This window comes from Danio rerio, chromosome 12 (assembly GCF_052040795.2).
Source record: "Danio rerio strain M-AB ecotype USA chromosome 12, GRCz13ab, whole genome shotgun sequence".
Classification (NCBI taxonomy): domain Eukaryota; kingdom Metazoa; phylum Chordata; class Actinopteri; order Cypriniformes; family Danionidae; genus Danio; species Danio rerio.
The window spans coordinates 44,182,501-44,204,782 of record NC_141032.1 but is presented as its reverse complement, the minus strand read 5'-3'; the positions used below and the strand labels follow the sequence as shown (position 1 = coordinate 44,204,782).

At 35.0% G+C, this 22,282-nt stretch overlaps 1 protein-coding gene across 14 annotated transcripts in view; it reads left to right on the top strand.

Moving 5' to 3' along the window:
* The window catches only part of jakmip3 (Janus kinase and microtubule interacting protein 3), an 88,867-nt gene extending 69,972 nt beyond the window's left edge, over positions 1-18,895 (top strand). For 4 of the 14 annotated variants that reach the window (XM_087276869.1, XM_087276867.1, XM_087276862.1 and 1 more), the window contains 14 exons: positions 714-830; positions 1,914-2,042; positions 6,089-6,172; positions 6,281-6,343; positions 8,045-8,143; positions 8,241-8,339; positions 9,986-10,045; positions 10,157-10,222; positions 10,298-10,366; positions 11,937-12,014; positions 14,011-14,217; positions 16,647-16,712; positions 16,919-16,985; positions 18,383-18,895. In XM_087276869.1, coding sequence (XP_087132995.1) covers positions 714-830; positions 1,914-2,042; positions 6,089-6,172; positions 6,281-6,343; positions 8,045-8,143; positions 8,241-8,339; positions 9,986-10,045; positions 10,157-10,222; positions 10,298-10,366; positions 11,937-12,014; positions 14,011-14,217; positions 16,647-16,712; positions 16,919-16,985; positions 18,383-18,423 — 1,245 coding nt within the window. In that variant the 3' untranslated portion in view covers positions 18,424-18,895. Of the gene's footprint in view, positions 1-713; positions 831-1,913; positions 2,043-6,088; positions 6,173-6,280; positions 6,344-8,044; positions 8,144-8,240; positions 8,340-9,985; positions 10,046-10,156; positions 10,223-10,297; positions 10,367-11,936; positions 12,015-14,010; positions 14,218-16,646; positions 16,713-16,887; positions 16,986-18,382 lie in introns of all 14 variants that reach the window. The other 10 variants (XM_087276872.1, XM_087276866.1, XM_087276874.1 and 7 more) reach the window with 3 other exon arrangements.
* The last annotated feature ends 3,387 nt before the right edge of the window (positions 18,896-22,282 follow it).

The following is a 22,282-nucleotide window of genomic DNA, read 5'->3' as shown; positions in this document are numbered from 1 at the left end:
TGGTGTTTCCCAGTTTTGGGTTGCAGCTGAAAGGGCATCCGCTGTGTAAAACATATGCTGGATAATTTGGCAGTTCATTCCACTGTGGCGACCCCAGATGAATAAAGGGACTAAGCCGGGACTAACTTCATTCATTCATTCATTTTCCTTCAGCTCAGTCCAATATTTATAAGGGGTGGCTACAGTGGAATGAACCACCAACTATTCCAGCATATGTTTAAACCTATGCAACCCAGTACTGGGAAACACCCATACACACTTATGCACACACACTCATACACTACGGCCAATTTAGTTTATTCAATTCACCTATAGTGCATGTGGTTGCACTGTGGCGGAGCACCCAGAGGAAACCCACGCCAACACAGGGAGAACATGCAAACTCCACAAAGAAATGCCATCTGACCCAGCCAGAACTCGAACCAGTGCTAACCACTGAGCCACCTCTGAATTAAAATTGACGTTAAAATGATTACATTCATGTCTGTTTTCGTTTGTTTATATTGTATTGATTTGATTTATTAATAGATTTTAAGTTTGCCGTAATTCTGCATTTATTTATTTAAGTGTAGTCTGAATGTAATGTAATGTATTTTACTGATTGTTCGAATTGTGTTTTAATAAGCACTGGTTATTATTATTATTTTGAATAATTCTGCATGTAGTTTTTTGTGATTTGTATTGTTCATATCCCCTCTCCTGCTCTTGTGTAGCCGGTGGTGGAGACGTTTTTCGGCTATGATGAGGAAGGCTCCATAGACTCAGACGGCTCCTCTATTTCCTACCACACAGACAGAACACCCTGCACTCCAGACGATGACCTCGAGGAGGTGTGTGTGTGTGTGTGTGTGTGAGTGCGTGCGTGCATGCGCGCATGCCTGCGTGCGTGCGTGCGTGTGTGTGTGGGCGTGCACGTGTATGTTAGGGTTACAGTTAGGGTTACATAAATGTACTGTATGTGCGTGTGATTGTGTTATCTGCTGTGTTGTGTGTTGTGTGTGTGTGGTATCGTGTGTATGCTGTGTCTGGGAATGTGTTCTGTGTGTGTGTCAATCTGCTGTGTTTTGTGTGTGTCCTGCCTGCTTTGTGTGTGTGCCACTGTGTGTTACTGTGTCAGTCTGCTGAGTTTTCTGTGTATGTATGCTGTGACCAAAAACATGTCCTGCGTGTGTTTGCTTTGTGAGGGTGTGTCTGCCTGCTGTGTGAGTGGGTGTATATGCTGTACCTGTAATCCTGTGTGTGTGTTTGTGTGTGTGTGTGTGTGTGTGTGTGTGTGTGTGTGTGTGTGTGTGTGTGTGTGTGTGTGTGTGTGTGTGTGTGTGTGTGTGTGTGTGTGTGTGTGTGTGTTTTTGTGACATATCAGGACACAAATCTGTATAATGACATGGGTAAGACACAGGTATTACAAAAAGGAGGTGAAATGTGAGGACATTAGTGACGTCCTCATTTCTTAAAATGCTTTTAAATCCAACAGAGTGAGTTTAATCAGAGAGTAAAGCTGCACACAGTCTCTTGTGATGGTTGGGTTTAGGGGTAGGGTAGGATGAGGGCAATATAATATACGGTTTGGGCAGTATAAAATGAATGGAAACCTATGTAATGTCCCCAATATTCACAAAAACAAACGTGTGTATGAATGAATGTATGTGTGTGTGTGTGTGTGTGTGTGTGTGTGTGTGTGTGTGTGTGTGTGTGTGTGTGTGTGTGCACGCATATACTGTGCATGTTAATGTGTTGTGTGTGTGTGTTTGTGTATGCTGTGCCTTCAAATGTTGTGTGTGTATACTCTGCCTGTAAGTGTGTGCGTGTACACATGTAAGTGTGTGTATGCCTGTGCTGTGCCTGTTAATGTGTTGTATGTGTGTTTGTGTAAGCTGTGCCTGTAAACGCGTTGTGTGGGTGTGTGTGTGTAGGGCATGCTGAAGGAGGAGACAGAGCTGCGTTTCCGTCAGCTGACGATGGAGTATCAGGCTCTTCAGAGGGCTTACGCTCTTCTGCAGGAGCAGGTGGGAGGAACCTTTGATGCAGAGAAGGAACTGAAGGTAAATCATTTAAACACATCAAACATTTACAGTCGCCTAACAACAACATCTCAGCTCTTAGCCGACGCTTCTTCATACTGCAGGAATGTCATTCTTTTAGCTGCTTTACTAGGTCATAAATAACACTATGAACTAAAGTATCATGCTGTAAAAATGTATTACTCCTGTATTAATGACTTCTTGGCGGCACAGTGGCTCAGTGGCTAGCACAGTCACCTCACAGCAAGGAGTTCACTAGTTCAAGTACCGGCTAGGCATTTCTTTGTGGATTTGGCATGTTTTCCCCATGTTGGCGTGGGTCTACTGTTGATAGTAGAAATGATAGTTATAATGACAGTAAAAATGACAACAACCATAATAATAAATATAGCTGCAAGCAGCAATTAAGGGGCCAAGCAGTCCAGAGGCAGAATGAGCAAAGCAGTCCAGAGGCAGAATGAGCAAAGCAGTCCAGAGGCAGAATGAGTAAAGCAGTCCAGAGGCAGAATGAGTAAAGCAGTCCAGAGGCAGAATGAGTAAAGCAGTCCAGAGGCAGAATGAGCAAAGCAATCCAGAGGCAGAATGAACAAAGCAGTCCAGAGGCAGAATGAACAAAGCAGTCCAGAGGCAGAATGAACAAAGCAGTCCAGAAGCAGAATGAGCAAAGCAATCCAGAGGCAGAATGAACAAAGCAGTCCAGAGGCAGAATGAACAAAGCAGTCCAGAGGCAGAATGAACAAAGCAATCCAGAGGCAGAATGAGCAAAGCAGTCCAGAGGCAGAATGAGTAAAGCAATCCAGAGACAGAATGAACAAAGCAATCCAGAGGCAGAATGAACAAAGCAGTCCAGAGGCAGAATGAACAAAGCAGTCCAGAGGCAGAATGAACAAAGCAGTCCAGAGGCAGAATGAGTAAAGCAGTCCAGAGACAGAATGAACAAAGCAATCCAGAGGCAGAATGAACAAAGCAGTCCAGAGGCAGAATGAACAAAGCAGTCCAGAGGCAGAATGAACAAAGCAGTCCAGAGGCAGAATGAGTAAAGCAGTCCAGAGGCAGATGAGCAAAGCAATCCAGAAGCAGAATGAGCAAAGCAGTCCAGAGGCAGAATGAGCAAAGCAGTCCAGAGGCAGAATGAACAAAGCAATCCAGAGGCAGAATGAACAAAGCAGTCCAGAGGCAGAATGAACAAAGCAGTCCAGAAGCAGAATGAGCAAAGCAATCCAGAGGCAGAATGAACAAAGCAGTCCAGAGGCAGAATGAACAAAGCAGTCCAGAAGCAGAATGAGCAAAGCAATCCAGAGGCAGAATGAACAAAGCAGTCCAGAGGCAGAATGAACAAAGCAATCCAGAGGCAGAATGAACAAAGCAGTCCAGAGGCAGAATGAACAAAGCAGTCCAGAGGCAGAATGAACAAAGCAGTCCAGAGGCAGAATGAACAAAGCAGTCCAGAGGCAGAATGAACAAAGCAGTCCAGAAGCAGAATGAGCAAAGCAATCCAGAGGCAGAATGAACAAAGCAGTCCAGAGGCAGAATGAACAAAGCAGTCCAGAGGCAGAATGAACAAAGCAGTCCAGAGGCAGAATGAACAAAGCAGTCCAGAGGCAGAATGAACAAAGCAATCCAGAGGCAGAATGAGCAAAGCAGTCCAGAGGCAGAATGAGTAAAGCAATCCAGAGACAGAATGAACAAAGCAATCCAGAGGCAGAATGAACAAAGCAGTCCAGAGGCAGAATGAGTAAAGCAGTCCAGAGGCAGAATGAGCAAAGCAGTCCAGAGGCAGAATGAGTAAAGCAGTCCAGAGGCAGAATGAGCAAAGCAGTCCAGAGGCAGAATGAACAAAGCAGTCCAGAGGCAGAATGAACAAAGCAGTCCAGAGGCAGAATGAACAAAGCAGTCCAGAGGCAGAATGAGTAAAGCAGTCCAGAGGCAGAATGAGCAAAGCAGTCCAGAGGCAGAATGAGCAAAGCAGTCCAGAGGCAGAATGAGCAAAGCAGTCCAGAGGCAGAATGAGCAAAGCAGTCCAGAGGCAGAATGAACAAAGCAGTCCAGAGGCAGAATGAACAAAGCAGTCCAGAGGCAGAATGAACAAAGCAGTCCAGAGGCAGAATGAACAAAGCAGTCCAGAGGCAGAATGAACAAAGCAGTCCAGAGGCAGAATGAACAAAGCAGTCCAGAGGCAGAATGAACAAAGCAGTCCAGAGGCAGAATGAACAAAGCAGTCCAGAGACAGAATGAACAAAGCAATCCAGAGGCAGAATGAACAAAGCAGTCCAGAGGCAGAATGAGTAAAGCAGTCCAGAGGCAGATGAGCAAAGCAATCCAGAAGCAGAATGAGCAAAGCAGTCCAGAGGCAGAATGAGCAAAGCAATCCAGAGGCAGAATGAACAAAGCAGTCCAGAGGCAGAATGAGCAAAGCAATCCAGAGGCAGAATGAACAAAGCAGTCCAGAGGCAGAATGAACAAAGCAATCCAGAAGCAGAATGAGCAAAGCAGTCCAGAGGCAGAATGAGCAAAGCAATCCAGAGGCAGAATGAGCAAAGCAATCCAGAGGCAGAATGAACAAAGCAGTCCAGAGGCAGAATGAACAAAGCAATCCAGAGGCAGAATGAACAAAGCAATCCAGAGGCAGAATGAGTAAAGCAGTCCAGAGGCAGATGAGTAAAGCAGTCCAGAGGCAGAATGAGTAAAGCAGTCCAGAAGCAGAATGAGCAAAGCAATCCAGAGGCAGAATGAACAAAGCAATCCAGAGGCAGAATGAGTAAAGCAGTCCAGAGGCAGAATGAGTAAAGCAGTCCAGAAGCAGAATGAGCAAAGCAGTCCAGAGGCAGAATGAGCAAAGCAGTCCAGAGGCAGAATGAACAAAGCAATCCAGAAGCAGAATGAGCAAAGCAATCCAGAGGCAGAATGAACAAAGCAGTCCAGAGGCAGAATGAACAAAGCAATCCAGAGGCAGAATGAACAAAGCAATCCAGAGGCAGAATGAGTAAAGCAGTCCAGAGGCAGATGAGTAAAGCAGTCCAGAGGCAGAATGAGCAAAGCAATCCAGAGGCAGAATGAACAAAGCAATCCAGAGGCAGAATGAACAAAGCAGTCCAGAGGCAGAATGAGCAAAGCAATCCAGAGGCAGAATGAACAAAGCAGTCCAGAGGCAGAATGAGCAAAGCAATCCAGAGGCAGAATGAACAAAGCAGTCCAGAGGCAGAATGAACAAAGCAATCCAGAAGCAGAATGAGTAAAGCAGTCCAGAAGCAGAATGAGCAAAGCAATCCAGAAGCAGAATGAGCAAAGCAATCCAGAGGCAGAATGAGCAAAGCAATCCAGAGGCAGAATGAACAAAGCAGTCCAGAGGCAGAATGAACAAAGCAGTCCAGAGGCAGAATGAACAAAGCAGTCCAGAAGCAGAATGAACAAAGCAGTCCAGAGGCAGAATGAACAAAGCAGTCCAGAAGCAGAATGAGCACCTTTGAGCGGATTTTCCAGTGCCGTAAACAAAAAACACTTTGCCTATTGACACAAATTTCACAACACTTGGTCAGCATGATCTGACGATGAATCAAATTTGGTGATATTTAGGCAAGCGGTCAAGGAGGAGTTTGCAAATTAAGTTTTTGAACAAAATCAATATGGTGGACAGGACGTTTAGCCAAATATGGCATATTTGGTATCGGTATTCTCGGCATGAATCAAGGAATAAGTTGAGATTTTACCAAAATAAACACATGCAGTCTAAAGTTATTAGCACATTTTTGATTCATTAATGACGGTTCTTGAACGGTTTATAACTCGTGACCACTAGGTGGCGCTGTTACCAAAGTATACAATAACAGTTACAATAACAGTCTTACAGTTACAATGAATTAGTGAAAAATGATCAGGGTTTGTTTGTTTTTTTTTTGTTGTTTTTTTAAGTGAAACGTTCCTTTATGATTGACATTTTAAATTTTCTTCTGGTATAGCACAACCTGGCTTTTTATTTTATTTTCTCCTAAATCTGCAAAACTACACTTTTATGATAATGACCAATTCAATTCCTACATAATACAGAGTATTTATGTTTTGATTTTCAGACCCGAGAGCAGCTTCAGGCTGAAATGATCCGCTATCAGACCAGAATAGCAGATCTGGAGTGTGTTCTCAGTCATGAGGGACAGGTAAAAACACCACTGCTATTTGCATTTAACACATATTTATTTGCACTGAAGGAGCATGTGAGATGATTTTACACAAAACGTCTATGCTGGAATCATTTGCATCCACAGGATATGAAGTGGATTGAGGAGAAACAGGCTTTGTACAAACGCAACCAAGAGCTTGTAGAAAAGGTGTGTTCAATTCCTGTTCAGCAGATTTTCTATTGGATTACTTTTTAAAAATCTAATAATAAACTGTGCCATTCCCAGAGATGGATCAGAGGCAACCCTAATAATCTATCATTATTTGTACTTAATTCATTATTATCTTTACTTGCCCCCTACCTTGTTTTACACGCTATCCAAAACTTAATGATACCTTTATTATAACAGTAGTCATAGTGCTATTACTATTACTACTATTATTAACAATTAATCATGAGCAATTGACTAATTCCGCACAAAAATAAAGCTGTGTTTTTACTTTTTCATGTGTGTGTATCATGTATATTCATTATGTATATATAAATGCACACACACATGTCTATATCTGAGCAAGCAGTGCTGTATATCAGCACTGGTGTGAGGCGTTTGTTGGGACGAGGCCACGGGCCAAGTGCCTTAGTGTTTCACCAATGCCGATATACAGACATATTGCACTGCTACGAGCGTGATATTGCATTTATACAACAGTTCAATGGCATAATTGTGTATATAAAAAAAGAAAATCAAACACGGAGAGTCTCAAAACCCTTTTATAAGAGGATCTACTTTCTTCTGGCATTCATTTACATGTGCAGCTGATATCAGAACAGCAGAAACTCATTCACAAACGTCACTTTAGAGCTAGTATTTGAATGATTCTCCTGTATTATGAAGAGTATTAAAGTGTCTACGCGATGACAAAACAGGTGATATCGCTCACATTTTAAGATTATAAGGTTGAACGGCATTAAATGCCATCAGTCTACAGAGATCTCCCAGTATTTGTTGGGAAAAAAGCCAAAGCAAACTCTACTAGATTACTATGGCATAAATACAGCAATATAAAATACAAAAGAGAGTTACTTCCCTTTTCTACAATGATTTGATCAAGTTTTGTTTTAAATTTACGCTCAGAAAAACATTTTTGTCCCCCGGCTTATTATGCGGTCTTTGTCGATATCTTGTTGCAGGACATTGTAACATCAATTTCATTGCTTAAGTCCTGCTAAATTACTACAATATCTGTACTACAAAAGTGTTTTATTTAATATTACTGCAATTTATATTAAATTAATTTATTGATTAATAACATTTGACAAACAGCAATATGAAGACAAGTAAATCAGTGAAAAGAATAAGAATTAATTTCAGTCAAATCTATTTGCTCTGAAGTAAATAACAGACGACTGAAATTTTGCCTTTAGATAGAGCCTAAACGAATAACATTTTACAGTAGACTACAATAAAAACACTAGCCATCAGCGGAGTGCTCCTGACAGGCAACATGACAGTGCCGAATTTATAAAAAACATATTTTCAAATAGGCACTATTAATAAACTGCATAATTGCGATATAAACAACAACATTCTTGACTAAAAAAGCCTCAAAATTACATAATGTTGTCCAAAAGCTGCAATATTTGCCAAACTGTGCAGTTTGTTTAGCCTGCTTGATGTTGCTGGTGTGGGGGGAGTAATACACAAGGATGAAGAAGCTGTCGGAGTGCTGATGTTACTTTAATATCTCACGGCTATCAGCCAATCAGATTGGAGAACCAGACAGAACTTTTATATATATATATATATATATATATATATATATATATATATATATATATATATATATATATATATATATATATATATATATATATATATATATAACATTGTGTTTTCTTTATTTCTCAGATTAAAAACATGGAGATGGAGGAGACACGACTGAAAAATGAAATTCAGGATGCAAAAGACCAAAACGAACTCCTGGAGTTCAGAATCCTTGAGCTTGAAGTGAGTCCGAGCTGAAGATCTGCTTTTCAGAGACAGATTTTAACTGGAGAGTGATGATGATGATGATGATAATAATGATGCTGTTTTATTTCTCCAGGAAAGAGAGAGGAGATCTCCAGCCATAAACTTTAAAAATATCCATTTTGCGGAGGGTTTGAGTCCTCTTCAATTGTACTGTGAGGCCGAGGGTGTCACTGTGAGTTCAGCTGAACTGCACTCAAGACTAAAATACACTATACTCACCACTCGTGTAGTTCTGATTGGGGAAAAATGTAATGGTCAATATGGCCACTCTAGTAAAGAAAGCCCCTCCTTCTAGTAAAAGAGCTAATCATTGATCTCTATAGACTGATAATTCTCTGGGGAGGGGTTCAGTCCAGACGTGTGTTCGTCACAGTTTCTGCAGCTTCATTGGTTTTTGTGGTTCTTGCTGCAGAGCCACGTGGGTGGAGCTGGAGCGTTACTTCCCCTGAGCTGGAGCGTACTTCCCCTGCACTCATAGCAGTGCGATATGCCTGTATAATCGGCACTGGCGTGCGTTGGCTTGAGGCCGCAGGCTGATTGCCTTAGTGTCCAACCAGTGACGACATACAGCCATATTGCACTGCTACTTGTGTGATATTGTGTTTATACAACAGTTCGACGGCATGATCATGTATTTAAAAAAAAGAAAATCAAACACAGAGACTCTCAAAATCCTTTTGTATGAGGAACTACTTTCTTCCGCCATTTATTCACATCTGCAGCTGACGTCAGAACAGCAGAAACCATTGTTGCTTTACCAACATCACTTTAGAGCTAGTGTTTGAATGATTCTCTGACGTAATTTCTACAGTGATGACAAAACAGGTGATTTTGCTCACATATTAAGATTATAAGGCCGAGCAGCATGAAATGCCATCAGTCTACAGAGATTTACCAGTATTTCTCTGTTGCAATTGGGAGATCACAATAATTAACCTCAAAAATGCCAAATTATTATTATTATTATTATTATTATTATTATTATTATTATTATTATTATTATTATTATTGTTATTGTTATTGTTATTTTTATTATTAATAATATGGGATTAAGCTAACCCATTATTATTATTATTATTATTATTATTATTATTATTATTATTATTATTATCAGTATTATTATTATTATCAGTATTATTATTATTATTATTATTAATATGAGATTAAGCTAACCCATTATTATTATTATTATTATTATTATTATTATTATTATTATTATTATTATTAATTGTAGTAGTAGTAGTAGTAGTTTTGTTGTTGTTGTTGTTGTTGTTGTTATTTTTTTTTGTTGTTGTTAATAATATTAATAATATTATTGTTATTATTAATATGGGATTAAGCTAACCCATTATTATTATTATTATTATTATTATTATTATTATTATTAATATGGGATTAAGCTAACCCATTATTATGTGTATTACTATTATTATTATTAATATTATTATTATTGTTGTTGTTGTTGTTGTTGTTGTTATAAAATTATTATTATTATTATTATTATTAATAATAATAATAATAATAATAATAAAAATAGGATATAATATAATAAAATTGGATATAATGGGACATTAAATAGGATGTTTAAAAAATTCTGAAAATACAGGTATTGATGAAAACCATTCACATGTAAAACAACACCTATTTACCTAGAATTATTACTATTATTGTTCATTTATTATACATGATCTGAGAGCTTCAATGTTTTGTGCAGTTTTCAGTTGTTGATATCAAATGAAATAGACAGTGCTTTTTTTATCTGATAGGAGGAGTTTTTGGTTAATTTTTCTTAATATTAAAGTATTTTTCACACTGCAGGATATTGTGATCACGGAGCTGATGAAGAAGCTTGATATTCTGGGGGATAACGCCGTAAGTGTATGTTGATTTCATCTGTAAATGTGTGTTTCCTCATGCCTGGGTTTGTGTTCGATACACATGTGTTTCTGTCACTGATGTCTGTCTTCTGATTGGATGACACACACACAGAATCTGACTAATGAGGAGCAAGTGGTGGTTATTCATGCCAGGACCGTACTAACATTAGCAGAGAAGGTATGAGACGTTTCATTGTAAGTTATTTTATATTGTTTACTTGCTGTTTTATTCATTTGTCTTTGTTGTTTTCAGTGGTTAGAAAATATTGAAGTCACCAAATCAGCATTACAGCAGAAGATGATGGACATTGAAAGTGAAAAGGTAAATACTTTACATCCTTTCATTTCATCTTACTGATATTATCCAGAATAAATCAATTAATAATATAATACAATAATACATTATAATTCAGAAGTGAATTGTGACTTATAAAAAATGCAAAGTCCTTTAATTAATAAAAAAAGTTGTTTTTTATATTACATTTTTCTCTTTGAGCTTTGTCATTGGATATTATATTTATAGATAATATTTTGTTTTATTTTTTATTAAAAAAATATTTTTCATTGTTTATGTTTGTTTATATTTGTTTCATTATCATTGTCATTATTATTATTATTATTATTATTATTATTATTTTATAGATAAGTAATTTGGATTTCTTTATTTATTTATTTTCAGAATATTAATAATAATAACAACACCAACAACAACAACAACAACAACAACAACAATAATAATAATAATAATAATAATAATAATACATTAATCAAAATAATAACAAAAATAATAATAAAATGTGCTCATGTCTCAAAATACCCCAAAATTTTATTTAAGTGATTTTTATTTTATTTTATTTATTTATTTATTTGTTTGTTTATTAATTTATTTTCAATACGATAATAATAAAATGTAATAATAACAAATAATAATTATAAAATGCCCACATATCTCAAAATACCCCAAACATTTATATAAATAATTTTCTATATTTTTATTTTATAAAAAATTATTTCCCTGATTTTTTTCAGTACAATAATAATAACATTAGTTGTAAAATAATAATAATAATAAAAATAATAATAATAGTAAAATGCCTCCATGTCTCAACATACCCTGCAAAAATTGTATTTTATAAATTATTATATATATATACAAATAATTAAAAAACAATAACTAATATTCCCCAAAATTGTATTTGAATATTTATAATAATAAATTTAATTAAAAACAACTATTATTATGTTAATAAAATGCCCATCATACCTCAAAATACCCCAAACATTTATATGAATACATATCATATTTATTTTAGCAAATTTAAGTTTTCAAAAAAAATTTCCCTGGCATTATTTCTTTGTTATTTATTTATTTATTTATTTATTTATTTATTTATTTATTTATTTATTTAATCATTCATTCATTTGTTTTCAGTGCAATAATAACACTATTAATTTAAAATAATAATAATAATTTGCCCACGTCTCAAAATAAACCTACATTTTAGTTGAATGATTTCTTGTATTTAATTTGGAAAATTATTACCGTTTAGTTTTAAAAGATATTTCTCTCTGAATTTCTTTATTTCCAATACAAAACCAATATACATTTCAAAAAAAAAATAATAATAATAAAATGCCCCCAAAATGTTTACTTTAATCGTTATATATATATATATACATATATACATGTATATATATATATATATACAACAAACTTTGTTACAAAACTATAAAATTCAAATTAATTTATTTAATTTAAAGTAATTTATAGTTCTCCATGTTGAATGTAAACAAATATGACTTACGATTAAACATGTCTTGATCTACTCTCTAACATTTGCTGGCAGACCTTCAGAATCAAAGCTATTACTTCTTGTCATTTTTCTCCACAGGAGCTCTTTGGCACACAGAAAGGTTATTTAGACGAGGAATTAGACTACAGAAAGCAGTCTTTGGACCACGCACACAAGGTAAGAACTGACCACCATGTATTAGAGCTTTCACACATGGCCAATAATCCATAAGGTTTATTTGTCCTACGCTGCAGAGCTGATGCTCTGTTAAAACATACACTTTTGTCTTCCTGCGCCTCCTGCTGGTGGCTTTCTGTATTTCTGCCCACACCCCTGTCTCTCTCTCTCTGTCTCATTTTACTAATTTCATCCAGAATAAAAGAAATAATAGAGTATTAAAATAAAACATTATTATTTAGAAGTGAAGTGTAATCGAGTCATTTATAGTATTAATTTAACTTATAATTATACTTCTTATTATATTTATAGAACTGATTAAATTATTATTGTTATTATTATTAATATTATTATTAAATTGACTCCTTTAGTGTGATTTTGTTTAGGGATGGTAATTGAATTGAATATCTGTACATTTTAAATAAAGTTTATGCTTGTTTTTCTATTATTAATATTGTTATTATTATTTTATTATTATTAAAAATAATATTATTGTACTGATTCAATTATTATTAGAAATTATTATTAAATTGACTCATTTAGTACGTCTTTTTAATTGTATTTTTTATAATATATTTTACTGTTTGAGGATCATCATTAGATTAAATATTTTTACATTTTAAATAAAATGTTATGCTTGATTTCCATTATTATTATTATTATTATTATTATTATTATTATTATATTTAAAGTTTGGTTAAATTATTATTATTATTATTTTTATTATTATTAAATTGACTCCTTTAGGATATTGTGACGTTACTTTTTATAATATATTTTACAGTTTGAGGATTGTTGTTGGATTAAATATTTTTCCATTTTTTTATATTTTTATGCTTGTTTTTTTCTATTATTATTATTATTATTGTTATTATTATTTTATAGTACTGCTTAAGTGATGCTAATTGTTCATATTTGTTATTATTATTATTATTATTATTATTATTATTATAGTCTCTTTTAGTAAGATTCTGTGAAGTTATTGTTATAATACATTTTACTGTTCAAAAGTATATCTACTTTTTTTCCAGAAAAATTTGATACATGCAAACTGTTTTAGTAACCAAATACCAATCAAAGAACACCCACTCCATCCCGACAGTGCCATAAAAATAATATAGACATGCAACAACATAAAAAAGAAAAAGAAAAAAAAAAAACTAAAATAATAATGATAATAATAATAAAATATAAAATAAATTAAATAATATATAAAATATTAATAAAGAAAACATTAAGACAATGACAGTTTAACACATGTAAATTACAATGAAATTGAAAAATATAGTACTGTTAGTCATAACAAACACAGTGCACATTAACACAGTCTCATTGTTTGGGATTACTTAACAGTCAGTCTATTCCTATCTAAAAAATGAAGAAAGAAGTCCCACATCGTGTAAAATATGTGCATTTTTTCTTTAAATAAGTCAGTCTTTCCATTGCAATACAAGAAAACATTTCCTTAATCCTGAGAGACAAAGATGGACTATGAATACTTTTCCAGTGAATGGCAATCAGGTGCTTCTGATGCAATAGACAGATGTATAAACTTCTGTTCATATGTCTTCAGAGATAAGGCAGGTGGGAAAAGACCAAGAATACAAATTTTAGGGCAAACAGGGATTTCTTTACACTATAGTTTTAGAGATTACACCTATGAATTCTTTCCAAAAGAATTGCAAGTGCTCACATTGCCTTTTTACATTTTTTATACATTTTATACTTGATTTTAATCTATCATTATTGTTATTTTATTTGTAGTACTGAATTTTGCAGGTAGACAGACCCTCTGTTACTAACCCCTAACCCTACACTGTTACTCTGCTATAAGACATTTACACTATTACACTTAGAAGACAGTTGTATTCTGTCTTCCTGCGCCCCCTGCTGGTGAATTAGTGAGTTTCAGCCCACAGAAAGAATGTGTGTATTGTGTTTGTGTGTGTGTGTGTGTGTCTCTCTCTCTCTCTCTCTCTCTCTCTCTCTCTCTCAGCGTATCCTGGAGCTGGAGGCGATGCTGTTTGACGCTCTGCAGCGAGAGGAGTCGAGCGGGAAGGTATCGGAGCTTCTGAGTGAACAGGACCGGGATTCGCTGAGAGGAGCTGTGGATCAGTGGAAGCGGCAGGTCTTGAGTGAATTACGAGAGAGAGACGCGCAGATCCTGAGAGAGAGAATGGAGCTGCTGCAACATGCTCAAGCGGTACACTATTACACAAAACACTTTAATCATATCTAGCTATGTATCATATTTATGTATTCAATTAATTTCATCTTTATTTCTATAGCACTTTTACAATGTAGAACCAATGTCAAACCAGCTTAACGTAGAAGTTACAGTAAATTGAAACTGTGTCAGTCAAGTTTTCAGGATCGAAGTTCAGTTTAGTTCAGTATGGTTTTCCCCCATTTTTGCACTGTAAAACCCAATAGTCTACTTTATCAAATGAAATGAGTGTCGTTAACTCGATTAAATCAGCATGTCTGAAACTCTAAAAATTATACTCATTTGAAAAGAGTTTTAAACTCAGTGTTGAAGGTAATGAGTTCATTAAATACCTCATTACTTCATATTATAAGTCACTCATAGAGATTAGTTTTTGAACTTAAGTGGTTTGAGTTACCTTAACTTTTTGGGTTTTACAGTGTATTAAACGGAGAGAAGATTTCCATAGAGATTTAAATTTCTAAACACAATAGTTTTAATAACTGATTTCTTTTATATTTGCCATGATGGCAGTACATAATTTTTGAATAGATACTAGAATACAGCTTAAAGTGATGTTTAAATGCTTAACTAGGTTAATTAGGCAAGTCATTGTGTTTAACATCGGTTTGTTGTGTAGACAATGTTAAGAATATTGACCTTAAAATGGTTTTTAAAAAAATAAAAAATGCTTTTATTCTAGCCGAAATAAGACTTTCTCCAGAAGATGAAATATTATAAGAAATACTGTGAAAATTTTCCTGCTTTGTTAAACATCATTTGGGAAAAAATTTGAAAAAGAAAAAATTACATGAGGGCTAATAATTTTGACTTCAACTGTAAATGTACAGTGCTCAGCATATATGTACACTCATATCTCAAATCTCTCATTTAAATTAATATTTTATATAGGAGGCTTTATATCATGCTATATAACAATATTATATTTGTGCATATACATTAGATTAGTCTCTTATGATAACGGTCCAAAAACTAGTACAGCCAATTTATGTTCATTCATTCATTCATTCATTCTCTTGTTGGCTTAGTCCCTTTAATAATCCGGTGTCGCCACAGCGGAATGCACCACCAACTTATCCAGCAAGTTTTTACGCAGCGAATGCCCCATATCTGGGAAACACACAATTATACACTACAGACAATTTAGCCAATTTACGCGAACGCAGGGAGAACATGCAAACTCCACACAGAAACGCCAACTTAGCCGAAGCTCGAACCAGCGACCTTCTTGCTGTGAGGCGACAGCACTACCTACTGCGCCACTGCTTCATACAAATTTAAAACAGGGGGGAAATCAAGAGAAGCAAAAAAATTGAAAAATTTAATACAATTTTGTAGGTTGTAATTTATTTTTGCAATATTTTGCTTGAATTTAAGTGTACTGTCCTTAAATCGTTAAATATGTCCGGGTGACTAAAGTTTTATTTTAATAAATATATCTGTTTAATAAATCTGTTTTGTTTAAACCAAAATACATGACTAATATTCACTGAGAAATGGATAAAAATATTCATTCTCAAAACAGTGTCTACTCAATTATGCTGAGCACTGTGTGTGTGTGTGTGTGTGTATATATATATATATATATATATATATATATATATATATATATATATATATATATATATATATATATATATAAAGATTAAAGTAAACATTTTGGGGGCATTTTATTATTTTTTCTTTATTTTTCTTTTGAAATGTTTATTGGTTTTGTACTGGAAATAAAGAAATTCAGAGAGACACACATACACAGTTGAAGTCCGAGTTATTAGCCTCCCTTGATTTTTTTTTTCTTTTTTAACTTTTTCCAAACTGATGTTTAACAGAGCAAGGAAATGTTCACAGTATGTCTTGGAGAAAGTCCTATTTTTTATTTCGGCTAGAATAAAAGCAGTTTTTAATTTTTTTTAAAAACATTTTAAGGTCAAAATTATTAGCCCCTTTAAGCTATATTTTTTGGATAATCTACAGAACAAACCATCGTTATACAATAACTTGCCTAATTACCCTAACCTGCCTAGTTCACCTTATTAACCTAGTTAAGCCTTTAAATGTCACTTTAAGCTGTATAGAAGTGTCTTGAAAAATATCTAGACGAATATTATTTACTGTCATCATGACAAAATAAAATAAATCAGTTATTAGAAATGAGTTATTAAAACTATTATGATTAGAAATGTGCTGAAAAAAAAACTTCTCTCCGTTAAACAGAAATTGGGGAATAAAACAAACAGGAGGACTAATAATTCTGACTTCAACTGTATATAAAGTAATTAAAAATATATATTTATTATAATTTAATATCAGAGAGTATTATTGTAAGCTTTGCTAATGTGCTATTTTAGCCACTCACTACACTGTAACAACACCAGAGGTCTGATCTGTTTGTCTTGTCTGAACAGAGGATAAAAGAGCTGGAAGAGTGGATAGAGACACAGAAACGACAGATAAAGGAACTGGAAGAAAAGGTAATCATACACCCAATTCATCTGTCATTTTCATCTATCAGGTCAGCTCAATCTTTTACAATCTTCAAAATTAATAATGTTTTGTCTGAAATGTAATGTTTGTTCTCTTCTTTTTGTTGTGTTGTGTTGTTATTTTTTGTTTATTTTTTGTCTTTCGTTTTGTTCCCGTGTTCAGTTTTTATTTTTATTTTTGTTTTTTTCTTTAGCCTTTATTCTTTGGTCGTAGTTCTTCCAGGAAGCAAGATATGGAGTCACTCGGCTCAGTGGACCATGGTAATACTGGACAGCTTTCACTTATATCCTATATCAGTTTCCTCTACATCCTTGCAAAGGACATGTTGTGCTTGTAATTGTCTTCATTTAGGAAATATGTTTTAAAAAGTAGACATTTTTTCAGTAATTTTATTAAATGAGATCAATTAGATAAAAACTATTTTTATTGTCAAACAAGTTTACTTCTTTTGAAGCTGATTCGTTTAACAAAAAATTAATAAAATAAGGCATAAATAAACTAAAAACAGAAGTCAATGCACTTTAAAACAGCAGCTGTTCTTTCTTCAAGAATGTTCAGGTACATGTTTAACTTCCAGAATGTGTAAGACATTTATAATGTTACAAAAGATTTATGTGGATGGATGGAACGATCATCAGATGTTTAGACGACAGATTGATGGATGGGTGGATTGATTGATTGATTGATTGATTGATTGATTGATTGATTGATTGATTGATTGATTGATTGATTGATTGATTGATTGATTGATTGATTGATTGATTGATTGATTGATTGATGTGGATGGATGATGGATGGATTGTTAGACATAAATGGATAGATGGATGGAATGTTTTATGGATAGATAGATAGATAGATAGATAGATAGATAGATAGATAGATAGATAGATAGATAGATAGATAGATAGATAGATAGATAGATAGATAGATTGATTGATTGATTGATTGATTGATTGATTGATTGATTGATTGATTGATTGATATACGGATGGATGGATTTATGGTTGGATGAATGAATGGATGGATTGTTGGACACTGATTGATGGATGGATGGATGGATTGGTTAATTGTTATACACATTGATTGATTGATTGATTGATTGATTGATTGATTGATTGATTGATTGATTGATTGATTGATTGATTGATAGACACATGAATGAATGAATGAATGAATGAATGAATGAATGAATGAATGAATGAATGAATGAATGAACGAACGAACGAACGAACGAACGAACGAACGAACGAATGAATGAATTGTTAGACAGTGATGGATGGATGGATTGTTAGATGGATTGTTAGACAAATTGATGGATGGATGAATGGATGGATGGATGGATAATGGATGGATTGGTAGACAAATTGATGGATGGATGGATAGATGGATTGTTAGACAAATTGATGGATGGATAGGTGGATGGATGAAATGATTGTTAGACTAATTAATAGTAGGATGGATGGATGGATGGATGGATGGATGGATGGATGGATGGAAAGATGCATGGATGGATGGATGGATGGATGGATGGATGGATGGATGGATGGATGGATGGATGGATTGTTAGACAAATTCATGGATGGATGGATGGATGGATGGATTGTTAGACACATTGATGGAATGATAAATGTAACCTAACCATTGTGTTTATGTTCAGCTCACAGGCCTCAAGTGTTCTTCTGCCTCAGAGGAGAGTGACACACACACACAGACGCTCACACACACACTCACTCCAGCCATCTCTTCTTTGCCGATCTTCTGTTGACTGACTCTGGAGCAAAGATGTGGAATATGGTGCTCTCTCTCTTGTGGACTCAAACTGTTTTTATCCTCCTGATCTCGTGACCTCTGTCTGACCCCTCTGCGTCTGGAATTTAAGGACTCTTAAATTGAAGCTCTCTCCTTTCCCTGCTAAGCAGGTGGTGCTGGCGGCTGCTTCCCTGTGGAAGCCTGATGGATAGAGAGGTGTGTGTAAAACCCTTCCTCACACTGTTTACACTCCGCTTCGGCTCCTGGTGGCCCATCTGGTGTTGGCGTGGTGGCGCTCGCCCCTTCTGTGCATTGGTACAACTGGAACTCAAAGTTTAATCCTGGAAATAAATGTATGTCTGGTTTTCTAATGTACAGGAGCAGTGTTTCCAAATAAATCTCTCAGAGGAAGACTGAAAAACTAGGGTGTTTCTGAGTCTTTTTCTGTTCAATGAATGGATTCTGAAGTAAAGCAGTGCCAGCATCAAACCTGAAGTAAGCTTGATTTCTTTACACTTTGAATATGATTCACTTTAGGTCCATGTTTGGTTTCTATATAATGTGTGTTGAGGAGATTCACCAGATCAATCTCTTATTTCAAACACCTTTAAAAATAAGATGCCAAAGACATAAGCTGCGTCCCAAATCGCATACTTATGCACTATTCTACGCCATTTTGTAGTATAAATAGTGTAAGTAGTGTGTTCACACTGAAAACTCTAAAAATAATTAGTGCACTTTAATTACCCGGATGATGCACTCATTCAGCCGCTAAAATGAAGTGTGTAATGATGGACACTTCACGCACTCAACGACTGCATGTTTGCTTACGTAGCGGAAGGGGCGGAGCTATCGGACGCACATGTTGAATAACTTTATTTATTTTGGATGGTGAAAGCAAAATTCTCCCACGAGAGTGATTTATACGCCTCCCGATGGTGAATGCGGCAATTCTCACGGCAGGTATTATTTGATAATTCTGTTGTTTATTTCACTGATTTGGCAACCGTCAAACGTCATCAGGGAAACGGTTTGAATTTCCGCTTAGTAAAAAACATTAGTGTGCCATTTGGGACAACACTACATACATATACTATCCTGTTGAGTGTGTAAGTGCATAAGTACATAGTGCATAGTGTATAGTGTATAGTGTGCCATTTGGGACGCAGATTTACTTTTATTATTTAGCAGACACTTTTATACAGAGTGACCTAAAGATGAGAAATAGATTATATTTTTGTAAGATCCTAAACAATATAATTTTATCTATTTATAATATGTTGATTATTATTACTATTATTAAAACATAATTAGTTTCAATTTATGCTACTTGTTAAATACAGACTGTAATTTTTACTCTTATATGAAATAGGTTATCCGCTTGTTAAGTGGTGATGTGTTTGTGACGTATGTAATACTGTTTCCGCGTCCAAGCCGCCACTCATTTGAGTGAAGAAATCATTCGTTTATGATCACATTTTATTCATATCACACATTAAAGTTAATTTTATATAAAGTCATAGTGTACACAACAATCTCTGGGCTTGCTGCATAACAAATACCAAAAAATTTACAATTTATAAAAAAAATGATCACTTTCTGGCCATCGGATATTAGGCATGGACAGATATATTGCGATCGTGATTTTCGAAAGTATTAAATCGCTTTGTAAACGTTTATTATCACCATTTCATGAATTTCCTCATTCAGTTGAATAGAGCGCTTGGACCCGGAAGCCGTTTTGCGTGACGTCACACTTATATATATATATATATATAAAACAGTTTTATCTGGTTCTCGAATCTGATTGGTTAATAGCTGTGCGATATTCTGCAATATCAGAACTCGTACAGCCTCTTCACTCTTGTGTATTACTACACCCTCACAGAGTGACAGCAGATCAATAAACTCACTACAGTTTGACAAATATTGCAACTATTGGACAACATGTACATTTGAGTCTTTTTTAGTCCAGAATGTAGTTGTTTAAATTGCAATTATACAGCTTATTTATAAGGATAGTGCCTATTTTAAATATTTATAATTTTAGAAATCTACAAGATCGCGACAGAGACCGCATAATAAGCCCTCAGAGGAGGAATAAACCCAGTAATTTTAAACTACAGCTGATCAAATCATTATAAATCAAGTAAGATATTTATCTAAGTTGATCTCTCTCTTTTGTATGTTGTAGTGCTGTATTTATACTATAGTTATTGTAGTGTATTGTGTGTGAGATGGGACTCACATATTAGGAATGTATGTATTTTGTGTTGGCTACTCATTGTATAACCCTGAGCTACTTTTTATTTGGACGTCGGCTTTTAATGAGTCTCCTGTTTTAGTTCCTGCAGACAAGCTCAGTAAGCAGAAAGAAAGAAAGAAATGTTTGCATGTGTTTAGCGTTTTTCCTTATCGCAAACACAACTGTAATCTGGTAGTGTTTGTGCTGCTTGTCCTTTTTCAGGGTTAATTACAATGATCTCCCGATTGCAATAGAGAAATACTGGGAAATCTCTGTAGACTGATGGCATTTCATGCCGTTCAGCCTTATAATCCTAAAATGTGAGCAAAATCACCTGTTTTGTCATCCCTTTAGACATTATGCCAGAGAATCATTCAAATACTAGCTCTAAAGTGACATTAGTGAATGAGAAATGGTTTCTGCTGTACTGACATCAGCTGCAGATGTGAATTAAAGGCGGAAGAAAGTAGTTCCTCATACAAAAGGAATTTTAGACAGATTTTCTTTTTTATATAAACGATTCTATAAACGCAATATCGCACTCGTAGCAGTGCAATGTGGCTGTATATTGTCACTGTCACTGGTGGTACACTAAGGCATATTGCCATATTGCACTGCTACTCATGTGATATTGCTCATATATATATATATATATATATATATATATATATATATATATATATATATATATATATATATATGTGTGTGTGTGTGTGTGTGTGTGTGTGTGTGTGTGTGTGTGTATATATTAATCTCTTTATTAATCTGGGATCGCCACAGCGAATAAACCGCCAAATTATCCAGGATATGTTATATGTTTTATGCAGCCTTTCCATCACTGGGAAACACCCATACACTACTGACAATTTAGCTTACCTAATTGACCTATAGCACGTGTCTTTGGACTGTAGGGGAAACTGGAGCACCCAGAAGAAACCCACGCCAACACAGAGAGAACATGCAAACTCCACAGAGAAATCCCAACTGACCCAGCTGGGACTAGAACCAGCAACTTTCTTGTTGTGAGGTGACAGCGCTACCCACTCCCCCACCGTGTCACTTTAATTTATAAAATATATTATTAGAGGCTTTTATTATTTTATTAGAGGTATTTTTGAATGCAGTAATGTTTAGAAAGCGCTACAGTGCAGTTTATAATAAACTATAATATAAAGTTGTATAAAAATTAAGCAAAAATGTGATTTTTTTTAGTTTAGTTGTACATATTAACAGAAAAAAGGCATTTAATAAAAATTACCTGATCAGCAAAGTTTGTTATGTTAGATGCCAAACTAACCAACATTCATGAAAACCTGCCATAAGAACCTGCCATGTTGCAATGCTCATATACTTTCCAGTCTGCTAAACTTCAGCTCTGGTGTGGACGATAGAGATAGTGGTAAAATCTAGGTTTTCTGCCTCCGGCGGCTGCTTCCATCTCACTCTGTTACATCTGCAACTAAGAAATGCCACAGCCTTAAAATCAAAGAGAAAGCCGGGAAGCGGAAAGCTCTGGAATCTGGGCTGTGGCTCACAGATACACACCAGTCCTTCATGTTTCCA